This window comes from Primulina huaijiensis, chromosome 12 (assembly GCF_012295235.1).
Source record: "Primulina huaijiensis isolate GDHJ02 chromosome 12, ASM1229523v2, whole genome shotgun sequence".
Taxonomy (NCBI): domain Eukaryota; kingdom Viridiplantae; phylum Streptophyta; class Magnoliopsida; order Lamiales; family Gesneriaceae; genus Primulina; species Primulina huaijiensis.
Window position 1 is genome coordinate 5,817,915 of NC_133317.1, and position 25,167 is coordinate 5,843,081.

The 25,167-nt window shown below is 30.8% G+C and overlaps 2 protein-coding genes across 2 annotated transcripts; one reads left to right on the forward strand and one right to left on the reverse strand.

Annotated features, from left to right (window-relative positions):
• The first annotated feature begins 9,031 nt into the window (after positions 1-9,031).
• LOC140990647 (ethylene-responsive transcription factor ESR2-like) lies at positions 9,032-10,592 on the forward strand. Its single transcript, XM_073460441.1, has one exon. It carries the CDS (start codon positions 9,153-9,155, stop codon positions 10,377-10,379), a length of 1,227 nt encoding a protein of 408 aa, XP_073316542.1. The 5' UTR covers positions 9,032-9,152; the 3' UTR covers positions 10,380-10,592.
• Positions 10,593-21,059: 10,467 nt separating this feature from the next.
• On the reverse strand, positions 21,060-24,648 carry LOC140989629 (BTB/POZ domain-containing protein At1g67900-like). The gene is made up of 5 exons (XM_073458924.1): positions 24,232-24,648; positions 23,585-23,786; positions 23,341-23,410; positions 21,971-23,239; positions 21,060-21,879 (listed from the first exon to the last, which is right to left on the reverse strand). The coding sequence occupies exons 2-5, from the start codon at positions 23,641-23,643 to the stop codon at positions 21,391-21,393; spliced, it is 1,887 nt and encodes a 628-aa protein (XP_073315025.1). The 5' UTR covers positions 23,644-23,786; positions 24,232-24,648; the 3' UTR covers positions 21,060-21,390.
• Between the last annotated feature and the right edge of the window lie 519 nt (positions 24,649-25,167).

Sequence of the window (25,167 nt, forward strand, 5' to 3'; positions counted from 1 at the left end):
AGCTATTGTTTCGAACATTGTTTAGTACTGGTCGAAATGCGATGTAACATACTTCACCGATCAGATAAGTGGGAATTAGATTAACCTTATGTCATGCGATTCAGAAACTTAACCTAGTTTGTCGATTAAATGTGTGTTGATGTAGTAGTTTACTTTATAATTTTATGTATATTTTTCCCCCCGGACTAATTAAAGTCATATGCACGTAAGGTTACGATGACTAAAGCAAATGGGTTATTGAATAATAATAATAATATTTGGGCAGAGGTAAAAGGAGAGACAAAACTGACGAGGAAAAGGAAAGAAAACAGAAGCGAAGGAGTGGACAAAATAGGATTGTTTGAGAGCGCATGCATGCATTAAGTTTTAGAGTTTCAGCTATATACGTTGTTGTACAGGCTTTATATTTGAATTCGTGCAGGTTTCAGCGTAAATAAAGAAGGATTTATTTGATTATTATTATTATTATTATTATTATTATTATTATTATTATGAGACAAATTATTCAGGGAAACCTGTGAGTCTCAGAACTGTCAGTTGCAGATGTTTTTATTTATTACATGTCAATGCCATTGCATACTCCAAATTTAATCCAAAAAAATCTAATTAAACTTTTGATTCAGAATTTATGCAAAGTTCAGAAAAAAATATTATTTGAAAGAAATTAAGATCCCATCATTTCTTCTTTAATTGGTAAACTGAGGGTTTTTAATCTCTTCGATTATGTTTAGAAAAAGAGCAGTGGCCGTTCAGGGAAGATCACAAGTTAACTCAAAACCAGATTCGGAAACAAGGGAGCTTGATTTTGCACCTTCGATCGATTTAACTCTTGTTTTTTTCATTTATTTTATTGTTTCGATCGGCTACGAATATATATGGATCGTTCTTGATTAATTATAGTTTGTATCTAATTTTATGAGTCGTGGCTTCTTTTAATTTATCGTAATCAATACACATCACAAATCTTTATTGATGATATACCGATTGTTATTCATAATATTGTTGTACAATAAGAATTTCTATTGACCAATATTATGTAGGTCTTTGCCTGATGCATCTCTCCCTTCTTTATTTTGTTGGACAATTTTTAAATTAAAGGTTTATCCCGTAATTTTTAACGAAAAACGAGAAGTTTTGATATTTGTGTCATCGACATTAATTTTAGAGTATAATCTATATAAATTTTAGAAATCGGTGAACATATTCTATATTTTCACCTATTTAAATAAAACGAATTTTATATAAAAAAAGATAAGTGGAAAAGTCCTAAATTAATTTCAAATAATATGTTCACCAACTTAAATAAAAATTTTTTATAAAAAAGATACGTGGAAAATTCATAAATTAATTTCAAATTATTGCCTTCGAATTCAATTTTTTAGTAGATGTTAGATTTATATGTTTCTTCTAAATTTTTTTATTAATTTTTTTTTGTTTGGCGGGTTCGTCACTGAATAAATGTTCATTAATCAGCTTTAAGAGATCGTAAAATAATGTTTATAAAAAAATATATTTGGGGATGTCGCTTTCAAATTTCAATGAAGTGATAATTATATGTCAATTATCGAAAGTTCATAATTTGGTTTAATTTAAATGGCCCTTAATGTGCACATGGTGTAGGCAACCAGCTCCTACAAAATTTTCCTCTTCTTTATTTATTTATTTATTTCCCTAAACCGAATAATATTTATTTCGTATATTCCAGATTATAATCATTTTTTTATTAATATCATTAAAATAGTTCTTGATTAGTTAGTTAATTTAATAATTTAGAAAGATAACTATAATACTTATTTTTTTAAAAAAAATAATTATTTAATTTCAATCAAGGATGGTTATTGACTATCGACTGAAATAAACCAAATTCATTTGTGAAAGGAAAATTTTCTTGACAAGAATGAGAGACTTATATAAAAAATAATAGGGGTTGCAAAATTAAGAGTGAGAGACACCGATAGTGAGAGAGAGCACGGACATGAATCGGTGATTTAATATGAGAAAATCAAGTTCTCGAGTCGAGGTGTATTGTTGTGTTGTCGTGAAGTGTTGAAAAAGTTTAAACACAATACCTAATCGAAGTGTTTGAGAGTTGTTCGTCGATTATTATTGAGGCTTAATCTCTTGACGCACAAATTGGATACATGTATGAATATCATTGATGTGACATCAATTTATTGGATATACGATTTCATCACATCCAATAGATGGATGTCAAATCGGTAATGCTCAAGGTAGCTAGGTACTCAGGATTCAAAGAGGAATTCAGCAAGAGTTTAGGCGTTGACGATAATGCAGTTCCACTAAATGTGATAAACTCATAGTATAATTGCATGTGTTAGCATTTGACATAATGGACGTACACAATTTTATTTTGGAATCATACTTCATTCCACGAAATTATTATTGTTTCCTTTTTTTCAGTGAATCAAAATTGTTTGGAACGACGCTCAACATATTAAAACCTAGCTTAGGAGAAAAAATTTAGAATCAACGGTTCGCCCAACATATTAGGATTTGAATAATCGGAACAACGATTTTGCATAGTATTAAAACTAGATTATATATTGATTATTTTACCCAATCGGATTATGTTAGGAGTTAGGACATCTACATATAATCATATATATGTTACACTTGGTGCTCCAAACTATACTACGATTTGCTTAAAAAGTCTCGTTTACAAAAATTATTAAAAAATAAATTCACTAAACATCATGCATGAAAAAATAAAATATATCACACACAAAACATTTGATTAATATATTTTTTAATTAAAAAAACATCAATATATTTTTTAATAATTTAAAGTGCTTGAGATACAACTTATTATCGATTTATTTTTAAAAAATAGATAAATGAAATGTTTTGTATGTGATTTGTTATATTTTCTTCATGCATAATGTTTAATGCATTTATTTTGTAGTAATTTTGCGAATAAGAATTGTTTGAGAAAAGTATAATACAATTTAGAGTACCAAATAGAAGATAATTTTGTCATTATTTGGTTATAAGTTAGTTATTATTTACTAAATCGTGTTCATCGTAGAAATCTGTCATGGACAAATTACTCTATTTTATCGAAAATTATTTATGTTCAGTACCTCTCGCTATTCCAATATGAACTAAGTTTGGGGTCGATAATTTATTTCAAGATAGATTTTACAAGCGATTGTTAAGAGTTGAAATAAGTTTTTTTTTTTTAAAAAATAATAATCTTATATTCAATAAATATAGGTGAAAAAATCTCAACTATCCATATCCATTTTTAATACTATTTCTATTTATTGAGTAAAACAAAAGTTTCTGTATTAAAAAAAAATTTATTATTTTACACCACGCGTGCCCATAAAGGCCATAATTATTTCACATATTTGTACTTCTTAAATATAATTATCAAACTTCTTCTGAATTTAATTCCCTTTTATCACAAAATTTTATATAAAAAAACATTTATTTATTTTAAAAAAGGATTTTATTAATAATAAGATTATCTGTAGCAGTGTACGAAAATATCCGTAAACTGGAAAAAGCTGTTAAAAATTTCCATTGATTTTACAGCTTTCTGAATCTGACAGTATCTTCCTCTTGTCGTTAAAATCTAGTTGAGAACTTTATTGTTCCCTCTTGCCTATGCCTATTTCTTTCCCTACATCTAATGCATCATTTACTCACTACTTTTATTTTTATACTTATTATTATTATTTTTTAAATTTGTTTTTGTCTCAACTTACACAAGAATGGCCAATTCTATCAATTCAATTTTATTCACACATATTAATATTATTTGTATTTGCTATCTTATATTTTTAACTCGTGCAAACGTGACTGTACAATAAATTTATGTAATAATTAATGATTTGAAACCAACACGACTTTTGTAAACAGGTGATTTAATTTGACTGATTTATGATTATTATATATTAATCGTATCGTCATTTCTTTTCTTTTAAACTATAAAATTATTGTGATATATTATTAAAAGTTGCAAGAACTAGCAATTTGATATGCTATCATCAACTCTTCAATATGATTTAATCTTGTGGATTAAAAATATATTATGTTATCCATTATCTGGCTAGATAATTAAACATCAACTAAATTGCGTAATGATACGTAAGAACGCATGGATAATAAATTATTGCAGTTCATTATCCAATAATTTCCCCAAACATTTCTGTCAGAGACATTAGTGCTGATAATTAAATGCTGAATAATTTCCCAATACTCCAATCCTGAATTTAGACATAATTTGTTACTTTTTTTTTCTTGTATAAATTGTTTTTTTAAATATATTTTTTCAATTTAACTTTAATAAAAGACTTAAAGAAAAAGATACATTGTCACTTGTGAAAATTATAATTCTAATGTTATTGATTTTGAATTAGGAGTACTACTACATAAAATTACATGTATATGAAGAAATTTTTTATTTATTGAATATAAATACCATTCTTACAGTTTTTTTAACACGATTTTCCATTCTTAAGCTTAAATTTCGATAAATAAATTTTTAAAGAAAACATTATTATGAAACATTCAAATTTATACATTATATATAACACAGCTTTAAATTATATCGGTAGTGATAAGGTTTTGTCTTTTTGCAAATATAATTTTTTTATTTTAAAATTACAAGTGGTTCCCATGGACATTAAGGTGTTTTAATGCATAATTAGTGAATTATGTATAATTGGGAATACGATATTGTTACAACATTTATTAACTACTAAATGAAGGCCATTTCAACTATAACTCGACTAGTACTTGATTATCATCCTAGTTCTTTTTATAAATACTTTTTTTTATATATAGAAATATAATTGTTTTTTCTTCTAGAAATAAATTTCATGTTTTTTATTTTAAATCTATAATAATCATCGTTACATCTAAAGAAAGTTGTGGTTTTAAAATCCATCAGACATACATTAATACAAGCAAATGAATGGATTGAAATCATAGTATCGAATCTTTCCATCGAAACGCAACCTTTAAGTTCTATATTTTTTTGAAAATACGAATAAAGAAATTTTGCTTATTCAAATATCTGTACGTACCATCGATCAATGATGCACCCTATCATTTTCTGACTATCTGCCTCAGGTAATTCCAAGCTCTAAGCTGGCTTAATTAATAATTTGTGCTATTAATTAACTATATAATCATTTCAAATAATTATTTTATGAACCCAGTTAATAAATTTCTCTTATTTCTCTGTATAAGTATATAATTTGTCAATTACATGTCTATTAATTCATCTATAATATAAAATCTCATCAAATCTTGGATTCTTAACTCTCAATTCATTTAATTTACATTGTTTATTTGAAACCTGCGGCCAATGTATTTTGATCATAGGAGTAATTTAATTTAAAAGTGAAAATTATTTAATAGAATTAGTTAATTAAAACAATCCAATTATATGTTACCTAATGTTGTGATGCTATATTAGAAAAAAGATATTTGAATAACTCAACAGTGAGTAACTATAGATTTGTACAACAATTTGTGTTAAATATTTTCGTAAAATGAGACAGATATGAAATAGTTGTTATAAAGATCTATTTTGCGGTCGTGTTCGTGCCGATCTGAAGTTGATACATGACAAATGTAAAATCAAACAACGAGTCTCTGCCAAAAAAAATAGAGCACACAAATGATTATAAATAATAAACTTATGGAAAATAATTTACAACATGAAAAACAAATTTCTGAGAAAGGGTACAACTTTTAGTGTCCAAATTCTTACATACGGAGACGTTGATCAGAGTCCCTCGAATGAAACAAATCTTATTTAGAAAACAAATTCGGATTCTACGAAAAAAATAAATACTTTGTAACACAAATAAAATAAAATAAAATGCAAAAAATCTTTTTTTAAAACAAAAAATAAAAATCCCGAGAGTACGCAAAATGAGAGAGACAAAATCTGAGCGCCGCCAGTGTAATCATTCAGAACAAAGGATAAAAGGTGACTTCCTTGAAACTAGTAAACAAAGTCGCACTTCTAATATTTTCTTGCCCGAAAATCGTGATTCTGTTATCACGTTCGATTTAGACAATCTTGATCACGACACTTTTTTGTTTTTTATATACTTATTTATTTATATATATATTATATTATTAAATAAACATATAATCGAGTTTGATTTCCTTCTAAATAAAATATTATATTAAAAATTTAACATACGTGTTAAAAAGATTTTATCTCATAATATATCCAAAGGGAACTCGATTTGAATTGATATACTTTAAAATTATGTATTGAAAAAATCAAAATTTTTGTTTATAGAATATAATTAAGATGTAACTCACTTTTCTTGGAAATACACGAAGCAATTACTGTAAATCAACAGTAGCCATTTGAAGTCACACATGTCGATTATTTTATGGAAAAAGAAAATCAACTTGATGTAACATTTAACAATAATAATGGGTTATTATTTATTATGAGATGCTTCGAAAAATAAATGGCTTTTCGGCTATCTTATCCACAAGATTGAGCCATCTTTGGATCGTAGCTTTTACTTACAAGATATATATAAGGTAAAATATTTTAATTTGTCTCATTTTGAAGATAAAAACCTTTTCCAACTTATGTAATTGACTCTGAAATTATGAAAATAATTAAATTTCGCTTTAAAATAAAAAAATATTTGCAACAAATTCCATTCAGATAAGTTTCTTAAATTCGTTTAGTTTTATGCTTATTTTTTTATAAGTTAATTATTAATTAACTTATAAATATAATAGGGGGTTTAAAAAAAAAGAATGAAGGAAATATTGGAGAACGAGGGGCAGTGAAGGAATGACAAAGCAATATTTATCTATGGGGTTATGGCTCGAACACGAGAGACAGATGTTTAAATTATTAAATAATAATATGGTTGTTGAAATTTAATTATTTCATAATTAGAGAATGTTGCGTCGATAAAAGATGTATAGAATAATTGGATTGGAAGGACAATGAAATCATTGCCATTGGATGGATGGTGGCAGCAAAATAATACGAGGATATTCGATTTTTTTCACAATCTTTCAATTTAACTCGATTTTACTTTCCGTTTCAAATATATAAATTAGTTTGTTTTAAATATGCAATAGAAATGAATATGTTAGAAACATGACTTTATCCAAAAAGGTTAAATGATAAGTTGCTTAACAAATATATTGATTTTTTCTTCAATAACGGGGCGTATTGTACAAATCATAGGTTGAGTACTAGATGTAATCTTTCTGCGGGTTAAAACATGTGCTAAGAGAAGTCATTCGGACAAAATTATAAATTTTATATATGATTGGTCATATAATCATATTTATATAAAAAAAATTTTATAAAACATCTTTCACTGAGTAGATTAAAAAAATTATTGGAAAAACAAAATATATGTATTTTTTAATCTCTATTTAATTAATTTATAAAATATATGCACACTTTCTAAGACTTATTCAATAAGTGTATCTTAGTTTAAAAAAAAAAAACAAGAAAAACTACTACTAAATCTAGAAATTTTTTTATATATTTGAGACATTCGTAAAAGTAAGCTTATATCATTGTAATGTAGTGAATATTTGGAAATCGAACTTATACTACAAGAAATTCTACATACAACAATGCACATACGGCAACGGTTTTTCACAAAAACCGTTGTCGTATGTTTTTTAACAACGATTTTATCGAAAACCGTTGTATTTTGGGGGTAAAAATCGTTGTCTTTTTGGGGTCAAAGACAACGGTTTTTGGGATCAATGAATACGATTTTATAGAACCGTTGTCTTTTAGCGTTTTTTTAGGGTCAACGACAACGGTTCTATGAACCGTTGTCTATCAGCGCGTTTTTTTGGACAATGGACAACGGTTTGAAGAAACCGTTGTCGATTAGCGTGGTTTTTTGACAAACAACAACGGTTTTGAAAAACGTTGCAATATTTAGCGACGGTTTTTCAACAACCGTCGCTAAATTTAGCGACAGTTTATCAAAACCGTCGCTAATTTTAACGACTGTTTTAAAAAAACCCGTCGCAACTTTAAATTTAGCAANAGTTGCTTAACAAATATATAGATTTTTTCTTCAAGAACAGGGCACATTGTCCGAATCATAGGTTGAGTACTAGATGCAGTCTTTTTGCGGGTTAAAACATGTGCTAAGAGAAGTCAATCGGACAAAATTATAAATGTTATATATGATTGGTCATATAATCATATTTATATAAAATATTTTTTATAAAACATCTTTCACTGAGTAGATTAAAAAAATTATTGGAAAAACAAAATATATGTATTTTTTAATCTCTATTTAATTAATTTATAAAATATATGCACACTTTCTAAGACTTATTCAATAAGTGTATCTTAGTTTAAAAAAAAAAAACAAGAAAAACTACTACTAAATCTAGAAATTTTTTTATATATTTGAGACATTCGTAAAAGTAAGCTTATATCATTGTAATGTAGTGAATATTTGGAAATCGAACTTATACTACAAGAAATTCTACATACAACAATGCACATACGGCAACGGTTTTTCACAAAAACCGTTGTCGNTTTATTTTTTATTTTTCCTAAAAAAAATCAAATTATTGAAAATTGGAATTTGGTCATTTGCATTTGTCTCGATTTTTGTCTCTTATATGTTTAAATTTTAGTCATTTTACTAGTCAGTTTTATAATTATAGTAGTTGTTCCGTGCATATCATTATCATATTAACATTACGTCGAAGTAACACGAAAATACCCTAAATTTGCAAGGGAAAAAAAACAAGATAAACAGGACACGATTTAAAATTTATAATTAACCTAAAATATTGAAGAAATTAACAACCAAATTTATAATTTTTTCTTAACCAAGGAAGGTCAGAAAAATATTGATACAGATGCTTTTTGGAATTTGAAAAAAAAAACACAATTTAATTTATGAATAAGTGGTCATGCAATAACTCACTCTACCTCCTACTATCTCTCTGCAGTGAGAGTAAATCATGATTATAAATACAGCATTATTCCCCGAGCTTCTCCACACGGTTGCAGGTGCAAACTCTCCTACCTAACTCCCCAGAAACTCTTCCTGTATCGACAATCTTTCCTATACATTGTCTAACTAAATTCACAGAAACATTCCTCCCAAGATTCTTGCTTCTTACATACTCAATCATCCATGGAAGAAGCCTTGAGGAGACTTAACGGTAATCTCACCTCGGACTCTGACCTCTTTCCACCCACCTCTGCCGTCCCCAAGCGTTGCACTCCTAACAAGAGGTCTCTCAAGGACAGCTCCGCCGCCGTCTCTGCTGGCAACACCATGAGGTACCGTGGCGTCCGCCGCCGCCCATGGGGACGTTACGCGGCTGAGATAAGAGACCCTCAGTCGAAAGAAAGGCGGTGGCTCGGAACTTTCGACACGGCGGAGGAGGCTGCGTGTGCTTATGATTGTGCAGCTCGGGCCATGCGAGGTGTTAAGGCGAGAACGAACTTTGTTTACCCTACTTCTCCCACGCACCCAGCTGCGGAAAACCTCATCGCTTCGTTTAATTATCAGAAGCCATCGCAACCCGGAATTTTTGGCTCTCGTCCGTTTGTTTCATCGCCGTCATTTGAAAACCCTAATCTCGATTTCGACGGATCTTCGTTTAGAACAAATAACTACAACAATAGTTCCATCAACATGCTTTTGCTTCGAGACTATTTCAACTCTTCCTACTCCAAATACTCCGATTATTCTTCTTCTTCTGTCAACTTGCCCCAGCAAGAACAGATGCCTTCAAATTTTCTGGGCAGTTCCTGTTCCTCTCAAAATGCTTTCATGGGATCTTCTTCCTTGATGAATCTGTCATGTGATACAACTTCTCAAGCTACCTGTGTGAACACAACAGTTGTTTCTAATTCCACATTCAAGGGTTCTTCTTTGAACTCACTCAAATTCGGTGATCATGAAAATATTACTCCTGGAACAGGTTTAACAAGCACGTATCCAGCTGACGTAGTAGACTTTTTCCCTTCCGAGAGGTCTGGTTCGGGTTTATTACAAGAAGTTCTAAACGGGTTTTTCCCGAGACCTAAGGCGGTTGTTAAGCCCGAGCCGCCGTCTATTGCTTGCAATACATTTACTCCGCCGATGGCTGAAATTCCCACGAAATTCGAGTTCCCAGTGAAGAATACAAACGGTCGGGAGAATGATTGTTTAGGGCTTTCCATTGATAATCATCTTAGAATTTCTCCACACTCCGAAAATTTCTTCGGTGTCGAATTAAACCCTACCACTTCTTTCGGCCATGATTTCCATTCTTCAGACATGCAGATGAATGGATCAAATGGAATTCTAGGAGACATTTTTCATTATCAGGAAGCTTTGAATTCGTTCGCAGCCAAAGTGCAGAATGCTTGATACATGATTATCAGTAGATCGAAATGTATTATTTATTACTGTATTTAGGTTCTATCCGGAGATCGAAATGTTGGTTGATTAAACAAGTTTGTCTCTCCCATTAAGTATTAGTACTGTGCTTCATGCATTTCTTTGTACTAATTGTCTAATTTATTGCTTTACGAACTACGTTGTTATTTCTTCAATGCAATTTGAATATTTTGATTCTGTTAATCGCGGATTGTGTTTTGGATTCATATAATTTACGCAATTAGTTAATATTTTATTGTTTTTCTTCATACAAGAAAACTTTTAATAATTTATAGAAATTAATTTTTTAACATAAGTTCCAATCTTAAACAAATTTCCACTATCCTTGTGGATTTGATTTAGTGAAGATTTCGTTTCTTCAAAGATCCTTCCACAGCCGAAAAAAGTTAGTACTTTGCATGCTTTTTTCCCTCTTGGGGGTCTTCTCTTGAGTTGACCTTCGATGTGCAGAAGGCTGTTAATTTATCAGGCTTTTTGTGCCATGTTTTGACATTTTTTTATGTATTAAAATTTTATTTTAAACTAGCAACAAAATTAAATTCGTCTTAATGATATATATTCTCAATACAAGAAAATTAAAACTATGTAATTGTGATGTAATAATATTATCTATAATAAAATTTCACAGTTTTATGCAGATCAGAACAGTTACATTTGTCGTACGTATGAAATAAATCACACACGTGGTATTGTCTACGTAAAAATGATTAATTCCGAGTAATAAATATTATTGCTATATTATATGTATTGGTTAATGATTCATTATACTTTAAAAAATGTATACTTTTATTATTATAATCTCATTATTACATCAACATATTGAAATTTCTTATAATGCATGATAAATAGTTTGGTTGGGAAACATTTTCTTGGACACATTTATGTACGGAAATCGCATCCGAATGGAAAATATCTTATCACGAGCTCCTTTAAATTCGGGGAAGTAATTCCATGTTTCTTTGAAGAGCAGAGCAGGTACGTCGTGTTGTGTTCCTTTCAAGATTGATATCCGAAGCTATGATTGTGATCGAAAAACTTGTTGCTGGTGGGAAAAATATTAAAAGAGGGCCTTTCTCAACTTTAATGAATTAGATGATTCAATTCCCTCTCCATTACATTATGCATTTACTTAATTTTTAGCTAGCTCATGTAGGAAAATCTTTCATTCAACACGAGCAAGAATAATCAACGATCCAGATTTGAATCTAGTTCGTTATTTTTGTCAATTTTTTTTAGCTGTAGTATTTTATAACGACGCGATTTTGACATATATAAGGCTGACTTGTATCAACGTAACGTTTAATTGCACAACAACACATCTGTATTCGCAATGAAAATGATTAAAAAACGGTCAGAAATTGAAAATACGTAACTGAAAGTCTAAGGCTATGTTTTAACAATATAGAATACCAAATTGAAAAAAGAAAACCGTACATGACGAAAATTATAATTTTCTCTTTTTTTTGAAAAAAATATATAATAGTTTTTCCATTAAGTAAACGTACGTTGACCTGAAAATAAATTAGTTAAGAAACATCCCAGCCATTTTCTTCAGCATATTAAATTATGTCACCCGTAATGTAATGCATTGCAATTGAGATTCATATTAATTGTCACAACATGGATGCATGGCTAATAACCATTTCATTAGATTTATTTAAAAATAACGTGATTTTGGATTCGACGGAGAGATTATTGTTTCCTTTCCATTTTTTTTTTAATATTCTAAATTTATCTGGAGTTTTAAATGCTACACTCAGATTGTTTCTCTATAGTGAAACTTAATTCCTTAGATCAATAATATGTCAAGTCAAGTTCCATTCAAATGTTAGGATGACTTGAATACATTTTGAGACATATTATTTTTCAAATATTAAGTTTGATCAAGATTATTTCCCAGAATTTCCCATCAATCTTATGTCACATTGGACTAAGTTGTGTAATTAAAAATAATTAAGTGGGATGGACCATTTAATTTAATAAATGGAGTGAATAGATCATATATATAAATATGTGGACGCCCCTATTAATTAATTACCAAGTCTCGCCCTTGTTATTCAAAGTTTGTATAGTAACAAATAGTACTATTGTTCCGTAACACTTAAATTATTATCTAATAAAAATTTTAAAATGTGGGTTGTGATATAGATTGTAATTTGATAGTATTTATGGTAAATTCATAGTTTTTATATGAGTTTAACATTATTTTGTCAACATAAAATTAAATATTTAGTTATAAGGCTTCATCCTTATTAATTAGTAATTATACAACTAGTATGGACGATGCTAAGTCGATAAATTCTGACTAGATAAAACTTGATTTAATAATTAACAATTAATTAAATCTAAGAGTAATACCATCCTTATTAATTACACAACTAGTATGGACGATGCTAAGTAGAAAATACATGGATTAAAATTACTTTAGATTTGGGTTAGGTTTTGTATTACTTGTCCGATCCCAAACTTACCAACCTTTCATGTGACTCTTGTTTAATAATTGCATTAAAAAATAGTAATGTTATCTTTATTTTTAAATTTATCATCTCATTCCACGAATCAAACGATGTCTAATCCGAATAATCTGCGCATAATGCATATATATATATATTTGCATGTATTATCCATTTATACTAATTAATAGCTACCAATATAGTATTATATTAGAGAAGTTGGGCTATTCTAAATCAATTAAAAACTAGAAGTAGTATTGATTCCACTCGACAAAAAACGTGGGTGACAAGTACCATCGGGTGACGAAGTATTCCAACGACATGTCTTAAGGAATAAAGACCAAAGGAAAACCACATTAGTGCCCATGTTGGTATTAGTTAGATAATTAAATTTTGAAATACCAAAAGGAAAAAAACAACAACAAATCTTCTATAAAAAATATTAAAATTTATTTTGTGTCAATTACTTCTAAGTTTTCTTTATAATAAAATAGATGAGGCTAGGATAAGATACTATTACTTTATGAGTAGGTCTCTTGTGAGACGGTCTCACGAATTTTTATTTGTGAGACGGTTCACCCCTACCGATATTCACAATAAAAAATATTACTCTTAACATAAAAAGTAATACTTTTTCATGGATGACCCAAACAAGAGATCCGTCTCACAAAATACGACCCGTGAGACCGTCTCACACAAATTTTTGCTTTACTTTATTATTGTAACTACACTTTTGAGAGAATTGTGCACATGGGTTTCATGTTCTGTGATAAATATCGACACTTATGGAATAGCCATGTTGTTGTACCCGACTTCTACTTCCCTTTTTAATTATTGGGTGGTATTTGTACCAAAACATATAATTTTAATGCTTCCACTTATTGGAGGAATTCTATAGGTATAGTAAGTAGATCTTGAGAGTCTATCCCCTTATATAAAGAATATGGTTTTTTTTTTTTTTTTTTTTGTTGTAGACCCTTCATACATGTGTCATGATCTTGGTCGTGATAGAGATGTGACATGATCATATGCTTTTGATCAAATATTATGGAAATAATTTGGTGTTATATAATCTATGTTTGGATTGAATACTTGCTTGTCTATGTTTTAAAAACGTACACTCTTTATTTTTTTAATAAAAAATAGAAAAGGATGAATTTAAAATAGTATATGTATGTATGTATGTATGTATGTATGTATGTATTTGCACACAATTGAGGGTTGCGAAAGCGCGTACATTTAAATGAGGGTATAAGAAACGAGGTGCTGCCTATTCTTTAAATGCAAAATTCATGAACATCGATTATTGTTTTGATATTTATTATTGCAATAAATACATATTGATGAGTAAGTAAATTAGTAAGACATCATATTATTAATTGAGAAATTAATAATAATTATAAAATGTTGGGTTGGCCGGGGTGTGTGTGAAAAAAAATTGTCCCGATCGAAAAAGATTTTTTCCCCTTGGGATTAAAAATAAGTAATTATAAAATCCAATTGAAATATGAAACATTTAATAATTTTTGGGATGTATTGTTTGAATAGAATTTGGAATTATGTGCAATACTATACATTATTAAGAAAGGTGCCCACTATTTTGATCTTAATTTATTCTAGACACATTAAATTTCTTTCTACCAAGATATACTTACATAAAAATTAATTAACCGTATAACTATTACACTTTATATGATAATTTAATATAAATACACACATTATATGCCAAAAAAAATCAGCAGCATTTACTAATAAATATTTGGTTTAGTTGTTAGGAAATTACATACAAATAAAATAAAGGGTTTCAAATCACTGGATTTTGGAAACGTATCATACCAAGGAATTAGATTAATTTTTATCGATGATTTTGAAAAACCGTCGCTAACGAGATATATTTTTTGTAGTATACGTTTTGATTAAATGATTTTATATTATAAGATTAAGATTTTTTGTTTTAAACTTCTTTGATTAAATGTATTGTTATTGTGGAAAACAACGGAAAATAAATATAATATATTTAAAATCATTGAAAAATAATTTATCAGCCACTTAATATATTATCGAGTATGAGTCATTCGTTTTCGTTGTGAGGTACACCAATTCTTGCTTCTTTGACTTAACTCGCCTTTTAGCGATTAGCATTAATTTTGAGAATGTGACAAGTTAGATATACACATTAAAAATATATATATAATGTAGCTCTCATGATATTATCAGAGTTAGTGCAGTACGTAAACGCTTGATTAATGGGCAAGAGTTCTATTATTCTGCCAAGACTTTTTCGGACGAACAAGCCCATACTGTTTACCTGATTAGCGTGATTTGTTGACTGTTACGTTAGTCCGAGATTTATTCAGTGCCTATCGATGATAGAGGCTGCGGGTTCTGAAAATATTTACCCTCGGATCAAACGATGTCTAATATAACATGTTATTATGAAAAATAAACTTAAATTGAAAATTTATTGATTGGTAAATAAGTTAATTTAAATCAAATATTTCACTTTTAGAATCAATAATTTTCCAAAAAATACATTTTAAGTTCAAATCATCATCATATATTCAATATATGACCGTGAATTTTTGCATCATTTTCTTGATATATTTTTGCATCATCTCTTTTTTAATAAAAATGTATTTTTGCATCATTTTTCATGGGACCCATATTATTAGATCATAGCAGTTTTGGGCTGTTTGTTTACCCAAAGTATTAAGGGCCTGGATGTGAATAAAAAAGGCCCAAGATCCTTGTTCAAATATTTTTGGGTTCATTTCGGATCCATAAAGTGGATCCTAAAAATAACCCATTTAGTTAAATTTGGTTTATAGAGAGTAGAATAAAACGTAATGAATTTTTAAAAAATATTTAACTTTGTCACGAAGTAGATTAAAACTTTTTTTTTTATCATTTATTTATGTTTAAGAAATGATTAATAGTGCAAATGGTTAAATATTTTTATACTTCTTTACTTTTTTTTTAAACAAAGTGTTTCTTTGCGTATTTTGCTTCTTCCGAACTCTTTATGTTCTGTTCAAGGTTCTAAAAAGCGTGAAGCGCCCCGAAGCGCAGATTTCGAGCTCCAAGCTTTTCAAGCTTAAGCGAGATTAGCACATGCTTAAGCGTGAAAAAGTGTTTTTTATCTTTAGTGTAATTGTAATTATCTCAAACCAATAAATAGATAAATAGATAAAATAATACATAAATATGATAAATTTAAGTCTGATGTATTAATTCTCATATTTATAGAAGCATAAAAATCTCAAAATTACAATCTTTATTTGTTTTTGCAACTAAACCACATTAAAAATGTTAAATATTTGTCAAATCATTATCAGACACGCTTAATCATAATTAAAATTAAAAAATAAACATCTAAATTATAAACCTAATTTATTATTTTAAAATAAAAAGACATAACTTCAAAATAAAAAAATTAAAAAATAAATATATGTGATTAATTGTGCTTAAATACGCTTAATTAAACGTTTTAATCATGCTTAATTCGGTCAAACTACATTTTGACCGCTTTTTTCCGCTTTCTCCGAAGCGAGGCGTTTTTGCCGAGCTTCAAGCTTAAGAACGCGGCTTTTTAGAACACTGGTTCTGTTCAAACATCTTAGACTACAACTCCTAGACTTATCAAAGAATTTAGGCCATCTCGTTATGATTTTGGTTTTATATGCTGTAAAATTTCATTATTAGTCAATTTTTTTTTCTTTCAATTGTATTCATTTTTTTGACGTATCACCAATACAATTATACAACACAGAGGTTTATTGTATCACATATGTTGGAAATAATTAGCGATAACTATATAAAGCAACTCCCATATTAGACAAAAAAAAAAAGAATAATGCATATTTTTATTCGGAGTGACATCATTTGACAAAAGATGTTTCAATGTTATAAATATAATTTTATTTCTGAATTGTGAAATACATATTTCTCTCATCTGTTTTGAGAAAATTTATAGATATTGCTATCTATAAATAAGGATTCGAATGAAGAACTACTTATTTACAAAAGGTGTTTATCTATTCAGACAATCATATTATTTGATAGAAGAAGTATTTCATTTGTGATTAGTGAAGTATGAATTTCTTTAATCTATTTTGGGAAACTTTACATATATTGATGTCTATAAATTTTGTTCATTGTTTTGAAGTTCATGGTGTTGGATCTCGGTTTTCTACGTGCCCAAACGCAGCGGAAGTTTAAAATTTTATTTTATTTTGAAAACAAAATAATTCTTTTGGACACTCGTATGGTTTTCAGGAATTAAACATGCATAGGATGTTTAAAAATTATACATTTGTGAATTAAATCACTGGACTCCAACTAATCCGGTATAAACGGATTAGCTCTTGTTGATTCCCCACGAACTTTCTTCAAGAAATCCTCCTATCAAGTCCACGACTAGATAGTGTGTTCTTCTTCCAATTTGCACGAGAAAATATGGAAGATATTTTGCGTAGAAGAGAAAATAATTGAGAGATGGCTCAAATTTTCCTTCAAAAATAGTGGCCAATTTTTTTTTTCTCTTTGGAAGTGAAAGTCTCGTAAATCATGTGGTGGGGGCTAGGGTTTTTTTTCTAAACATGTGTTATTTATAATTAAATAATAGCCTAATGACATAATTAACATTAATGGACTTGATTTAATTAATTGGGCTAGTCCAACTAGTTTAATTAATTTAATCAAGGCCTATTAAAACTTTAATTATTTATTATGATGGACTTGTACTCTTACAAGCCCATTAAACATACCCACCTTATTTAATTTATTAATTAATAAACTCAACTTTTGAGCTTAATAAATTAAATACATTATAAATTCAACATTTGAATTTATTATTTAAATTATAAATTCAACTCCTTGAATTTTTATCACTTCCAAAATTTAATATTTAATAAACCCAACATTTGAGTTTAATAAATCAAATTCTCAAATTTTATAAATTCAACTACTTGAATTTATTCTCTCAAAATTTAATTATCATAAATTCAACTCCTTGAATTTACTATATAATATAAATTCAACTTCTTGAATTTATTCTCTCAACGGGAACAAACAATCCAGTACTTGTGTGACCCTCAATGGTTCAGGGATACAGCTAGCCGTGGGTTCACAACTCTTTGTGATTCAGGACATAATCCTTTATTCGGGCTTACCCTATTTAGCCCCATTCTTTTCATCAACACCTTGATTAAGAATGTCAGAACTCATTTCTGATTGCACCCATCGGATCATGGTAAGAGCGTCTAGTAGCATCGCCCCATGATCCCCTAGGTATCACTGATAGTGCCTGCAAGAACCAGTCGATTATGATTAACGTACAGTACGGTCCCTTCATCTCATATATCCCGATCGAATCTGCAACCATTGGTTCATCGAGGGTTGCATATTAATTCGATAACTATGTGATAACTATAATAGTGGCATCGCGTGTACTATTGGAGAACTCCTTCTTCAACGTACATCTCATACTCTGGCCAGAGATTCCATGCACTATTATTACATTAGATCACATAGGATATCCACACCCGTAGGTGAGCGGTGAATCCCCGACTACAATACACTGGCTCCTATATGTGTCGCAACTATACCCAACCTCGCCACCTGATGACTCTCCTGGAGTCGGTAAACGAGTCAAAGCACAGCCCTAGCATATAGAGCCTCAGTGTTGTCCCGGGTCGTAATGACTAATGGTGTACAATCATAACCACGGACTTATCCTCTCGATGAATGATAACCACTTGGAAAGTCCGAGGGAGGGTTGTTCGGTATAATCATCATATGACTACCCATCTGTATGTTTGGACATCTCTATGCCCTTACCAAGAAACGCAGTACACAACATCACAGATGCTAGTCTCGAACTCAAGCGACCTTTATCCACGTTTTAGGCGGCTGAATCGACTAGGAACGAATTTAGATCATACAGTGTTTACAAATGAGTTTCAACATCGAATTACGATTCATTTGTATTAAAGTATAATCAAGGTCTTTATCATGTTTGAAATCATGGGTATACAGATAAAGAAATAACAAACCATGAAATAATGAATTATATTAAAATAAAGATTGTTCTTTACAACTAAGTCAATAAAATCCCTAGTCAACAGTTGACTTGCAGGGCATCTACTCTAACACATGGAAGGAAATTGTCATTACCCCAGCAGCAAAATAGTGACTGCAATATTTTTTTTATAAAGAAAACGATATCGCGATCGAATCAAAATAACATTCTGGAAAATTATTTTTTAACAACATTAGTACCACCGATAAAAAGAAATTAAAATACATAAAAATAAATAACTAAAATTGAAATTTGACCAACATTAACAACCAAAATTTCCGAAAGGAGCCTTAAAATCAAGAGAAAATTAAATACCTTTCGCTCCATCAAAGTATACATGTACAAGATTCAAACTGACCACTCAAATCATTTTAACCTATTTACAAGGAAAAAAAATACTTAACCACCTCATTTTTCTACCTTCCAACTCAACTCTTCTCCTCTTCATGACTTCTAAAATAATTTTCAGGTGGCAGGATATTTCGAAATGGCACCTTATCCTCCATTAACCAATGGATTTGACCTTAAGCCACATAAGATGCTTGAAATTGAATAAATTTGGAAGTGGAGAGTGACAAGTAAAATCGACCTTTCACAAGAATGTCTGCCATGATAATAATATTAGGTATGGAACTTGGGACCCCTCCAAAAGTGTTCTATATATATATAATCTTTCTCTTTCTTATGAATCCATGAATTATCCAACAAGAACCCAAAAAAAAAAAAAAGATTTAGCAAATGGGATCCCTATTTATTTTGGTATTTTACATGTATTTACAAGAGTGGTTGAATCTTTATGAAAAGTTAGTGATTACTTTTCGTGTGACAATAATGGAGACTAGTCTATTACACCCGTGAGAAATTAATGGATTTATTTGATTAAGAAAAACTTATAATGTGAAAATTATGATGAAACATTAAAAAAAAAAGAAAATTAAATTGTTTCTTGTTACATGTTTTAAGGTTTTGGTGTGATTATCTAAGTATTTTAGTTGTAAAAAACGAAAATACTGGAATGGGATATTATTAGTAAAATCCAACCCACCCTATGAATTTAGCCAAACAATGAACATAATGAATGCATCACCTTTCTTATCCTTAACCAAATCCACAACACTTTCACCAACAATCTTTTATTTAAACCAAATTCCAATTTTTGAAAACAAGTTGCATGGTCTACTTCTCTTGCCCTCCAAAGGTGCAAGTTAGGATAAGTCATCAGAATTATTTTGGTTAATCTTTACAATCTTGTTTGCAATCCATTCTGACTTTCTTGATCGTTTCATCACAGAGAGAACAAACGATGGAAAACGAAGTGATGATAATAAAAGATAGGAAAACTGAATGTTCGCAGCGGGAATCATCGAATGTTCTATCTCCAATATCAAAAACGGTGAATGGTGGAGGGATCTCCAGGCAAGGTAGTGTTACTAAGTACAACTGCTTGTGTGCTCCTACCACGCATGCGGGCTCGTTTCGTTGCAGGTTGCATCGTTCTCCGAGCCTCCACCGGACAAAGAGCATCGACTCCCCGGCCTGCCTGGATTCACAATCTAAGGCATAATCTATGTATGCATGTTCTTTATAATGATATGTGTAAGAAGGATGCTACTCGATTATCAGTAAAGATTTGAATGGGTGAAATCCAATTGTGCTATATATTTTCATTTTTCATGTTCTTATATGTCATGTATCTGTTGCTTTTATACAGTTCCTGGAAAAGGGTCTAAGAGAAATTTGTTAGTTTCAACCGATGAATTTTTATTCATTTTCTAATACACGGATTAAAGGATTATTTGTGTTAACAAGTCCTGACCAGTAAACCATAATCAAACTTGTGGCAATAATTTTTTCCACGCCTCCCTGAGTTTCATTTTTAGCTTTTGAAAAGAACAGCAGAATAAAGAAAGAGCAAGCTTGTTTTTGGTCTCTATATTTTGTCTTACCAGTATTCTCAAGTTTTACTGTTGAAACAATGATTGATTCACTGTTCATGAATTTAAGATCAGTTCTATCTAATGGAGCTTACACGATCAAGAAAATTACTTCGACATGTTTAAGAAGAACAGCAATTGATTATTATATGGTCAAATGTAAGAGATAAACAAGATGGCAAAGTGTAGGAAATCCATTCATCAAATGCTTATAGGAAAGAGCAACTTTTTTCAACATTACATTTAGTTTTACAAGTGCCCCTATTCTAGTTTTAAACAGACATATGTTCCTAAACAAGATTATTTCCCTCCTGTCAATAATATTTGCTTACTTAGTTTTTTTATTAAGCAAGGATTACACCACTAATTCACAAGGGATAATGTTTTTTCCCTAATCATTACAAGGGTTCTTCAAGAATCAGGGGACAAAAGAGACTAAATACAAGGCACAGTATAATTTACCCTGGAGAAAGAACCAACCATCCCTCCAAACAAGAAAATTCCAACAAAATTTCTCAGTTCTTTTCACTCACACTTCTGTTGATTGGCCACAGCTTGCTGAACATCCTTTTAGGCCTATTTGGAATCATACAGAACGACTTTGCCTTTGTACATTTCTCGATTCCATTTGGAAACACATTTTCATCCAATTGATCATCCTCAGCAAGCTTCATTTTAAGCGTGGAAACATTGGATTTTGGTGATTTTAAGCCTGATACACTCCATTGATCCTCTGGGGGAATAGTATTGGCAGTGATCATGGATGTAGCCTTCGCAGGATTCTTCTGCACCGCTAATAATGCCTTGATATTATTTGGAAACTCGGCCACTTTTCCACCGTTCATGGCAGCTCGAGCTTGCTCAAAGAAAAGCACTTGAACCACCACCCTTAATGGGAGCATCTCGTTTTGTGCAGCGTGCATACATGCTTCTACCGATAGCTTTTTGCAGTCTAATATTTGGCATAGCCGTTTTCTTTCACTCTTGTTGAGCTCCGGATGCCCCTGCTTGACATGAAATAAAAGGTTCAGTATAAAAATTTCATTATTTCCTTGGAAGCTACTAACAATATGAAGTTGTCTTTTATTTTTCTACCTTAAGGTAAATGTCGATAGCTTTGTAAAGATCATCATGATCAAGCCTGGAAAATTCGGGGATCGATTCAGCAATGGAAATTAACTTTGACAACGCCAAATTCTTGTCTTTAGCTATCTCTTTTAAATATCCATCCACAAGCTTTGCCACCTTGAGTTTGGAACTATGTGATGCAGAAGACGATCTCCTACTTTCTTGAAACTCCAAATCGATGTTTTCAGCAGATCGAGACCTTCGCCTCTCGAAATTGGTTTTCCTTCTCGGAGGACTAATTGGTGGACTCTGCCCTTGCAACATAAACTGCTCCAAAATGATCATTACAACATCAACATCATGCACTGTGTCGTTTGTGGATGTCAAGGATGGCACTAACAGATCACCAACTGTGGCATCTTCTAATTGAAGCCCAACCCTTCTTGCCAATTCCATCTTTGAAGACGAAGAAGCTTTCAGTATGTTAGCAGCTTTCAATAGTTTTGACAGAAAACTGCAAGAAACAGCGCCTTTCTCCACTGGCAACAAACTAACAATTGATTCCAGCAGCACCCTGTGTTTCCTAGTAGCTTCTCCAGTCGAATCCAACTCGTTGTCTGATTCTACTCCCTTCTCAATACTAATGTACTTCGAGATATTCGGTAGCCAGCGTGATGCATAGATTCGCAAAGCATCACCAATGAGAGCCGAAGGAACCTTTCCGCCAGATTTGAGGGCTATCATTGCTCTCCAATAAAGATCAATCCCTAAATCTGCTAAATCTTCAGCCCACCATCCTTTGCTACTACTTGTAGTCTTATGCCTATGGCTCTCCGACCCATTCCACGACATGTCATCTCGACCACGTCTCGAATAACTGTGTGACAAGTTAATCTTTGTGGGATGAGCTAAAACTTTTGAAGCAATGGCTTCAATGCATCTGCCTGTGATCCGAAGGTTCTCGGACCACAAAGAAAAGGCTTTCGTGCTTTGTAAAGTTACAATTGAGTCCCTCCATCCCTGAAGGATGCAAGAAGTCAAAAACACTTCAATCTTGTATATTAGATTACCCTTATCGATATCTTCTGTCATTTGAAGATACTCTGCTGCACATCGAACCGACACAATGTTGAAAGCACTGAGAGTGATCGTGATTCCGTAGCAGAATTTTGCGCACATTTCGAAGGCCTCGACTCCTCCAGGATAGTCATGGAGATGGATTATTTGAATTTGTGAGGCTTCTGAGTTTTCCGCACATAACCTCTGCAAGCGCAAGCACTTGGACAGCATGGGAAACTGCAGCGGTGAAAATTTTGGAATTCAATAGCCATAAGTTATCTTTATTTCTGTATAATTTTTCTTGTTATATAACTCATAAAAATCGTCTGTAAATTCACCTTATGCAGTAGAAATCTATTTCCCTTCACTTGAATGGTAAGATCGCTTGAAACCTCAGAAGACACGTACCTAAAAATCAAGAAAAGTAAAACTCTGATTCTTCTTCATTGAACAAGCATCTCAAAATGACGCCATATTATATTAAAGAATTCTCGCGCCAAATCTTGAAAAGCAACCCGAAAATTGATATTTTTTAAAAGAAATTTAGAAGAAACAGAAGCGAAAACAAGAAAAAAAACTCACCTCACGGCCTCACTGGTGTAGAAAGTATCAGGCCGGGATCCAAGTTTCATATACTTCATTTCTGATGCTTCTAAATTGCTGAAAAACTATGGTGTTTTACTAAAAGGGCAGCACCATTTCTGGATCAGACAAAAACCAATATCTCCACTGTGGATAGCTTCACTTTTTTACGACACCCTACCAGGAAAAGATCCACCTCCAGCTGCAAGCAATAGATTTTGTCGGAAACCAGACTTAATTCCACTACCAATTTTCTTATTTTTTTAAATAAAAAAATCAAAAATAAAACAAAAAGATTCAATCCGACGAAAACTCGATAAAAATTTAAGTTGATAAAGGAACAAATATGCAGAATTTTGATGAAAGATGAGGAATTTCAAGAACTAAGCTGACTTCCCCACGGAAAATCAGTCTCTCAGAAAACCTTGTCAATTCAATCAAATTCTTGATACGCCTAAGCAAAAGAAACCACCGATATCGTCGAAAGAATCGACGAAATTTCAGTTTTCGCGTGACATCCCTTATTAAAAGCAAGCGGAAAAACATGCAAATACAAAAAAAGTTGCAGATTTCAAGAAACATAAACTAAGATCTGAGCAATTAAACCAGTAAATAATTTATGGTCGTTTTCATGAATTTGTACTCACAACTGCCAATTCGCGGTTGGCTGTTTCTTCCTTTTAATTTCTTGTTTTCCCTTTAATTTGAGGAGATAATGTTTAAACTAAGCTAGCTAAACCAGTACTGCTACGCCAGCGTGCACGTCCTTATCCAGCACCCACTTCCTCATCATTGCAACAGCAATTTTTACTAGCGCCATTCTTGATTCTTCACCATCACCCCGGGATTATTTTATTCAGACTCTACTAGTTCATAACCAAAATTCAACGCCGCTATACACCCAAGAATGCATATAATTTGTTTTCACAAATTTATATCTGTTTTCTGAAAAAGAGTGCGTGTGAAAAAAATAATATGAAAAAAGAATTAAAGGGATGCTGCTTGATTAAAAAAAGGGAGGAATAGGTATCACCATCAATGGTGGCTAAATGGCTTCTGTTCTTGCGTGCTAGCCTCAATTTGAAATTATATAAAATTTTCCGATCACAACTGCCCTTGTTTTTCTTCAAAATAACACATCACTTTTTCTTTCATTAATGCATGGGGGCCATGCAATATTAATTCTCGTGTGAAATAAAGAAAAATGAAATGAGTTTCCAAAATATTTGGTTTTACTTTTATATTGTTTCGATATATATATATATATATATAAACAATATAAAAGTAAAACCATAGTCATGTCAAATTTTTAGAAAAACAACTTTTGAAAGCTGAAAGGGTGTACTTCAGATATACTTTTTATAAGATATACGTATATATATATATACATATCAATTAATCAGATAATTTAAAATTTTATTTGACAACTGAAATTGATATTCTTGAACAAGTTTTTTTATATTGTGATAATCTATTTATTAATTTTTAAAACATCATATATCTGATTTTTGATTGAAAATAATATATTAATATAATATTTGAGAAGCTGGGAAATAACGAAGTATTGAATATATAATGATTAA

Bases quoted from the DNA above. Each gene is read 5' to 3' on its own strand.
- LOC140990647 (XM_073460441.1), top strand. From the start codon at position 9,153: ATGGAAGAAGCCTTGAGGAGACTTAACGGTAATCTCACCTCGGACTCT.
- LOC140989629 (XM_073458924.1), bottom strand. From the start codon at position 23,643: ATGAAGTATATGAAACTTGGATCCCGGCCTGATACTTTCTACACCAGT. The intron at 23,411-23,584 runs GTGAGTTTTTTT...CTTGATTTTTAG, and splicing joins TACACCAGTGAGGCCGTGAG to GTACGTGTCTTCTGAGGTTT. The intron at 23,240-23,340 runs GTGAATTTACAG...TCACCGCTGCAG, and splicing joins ATAGATTTCTACTGCATAAG to TTTCCCATGCTGTCCAAGTG.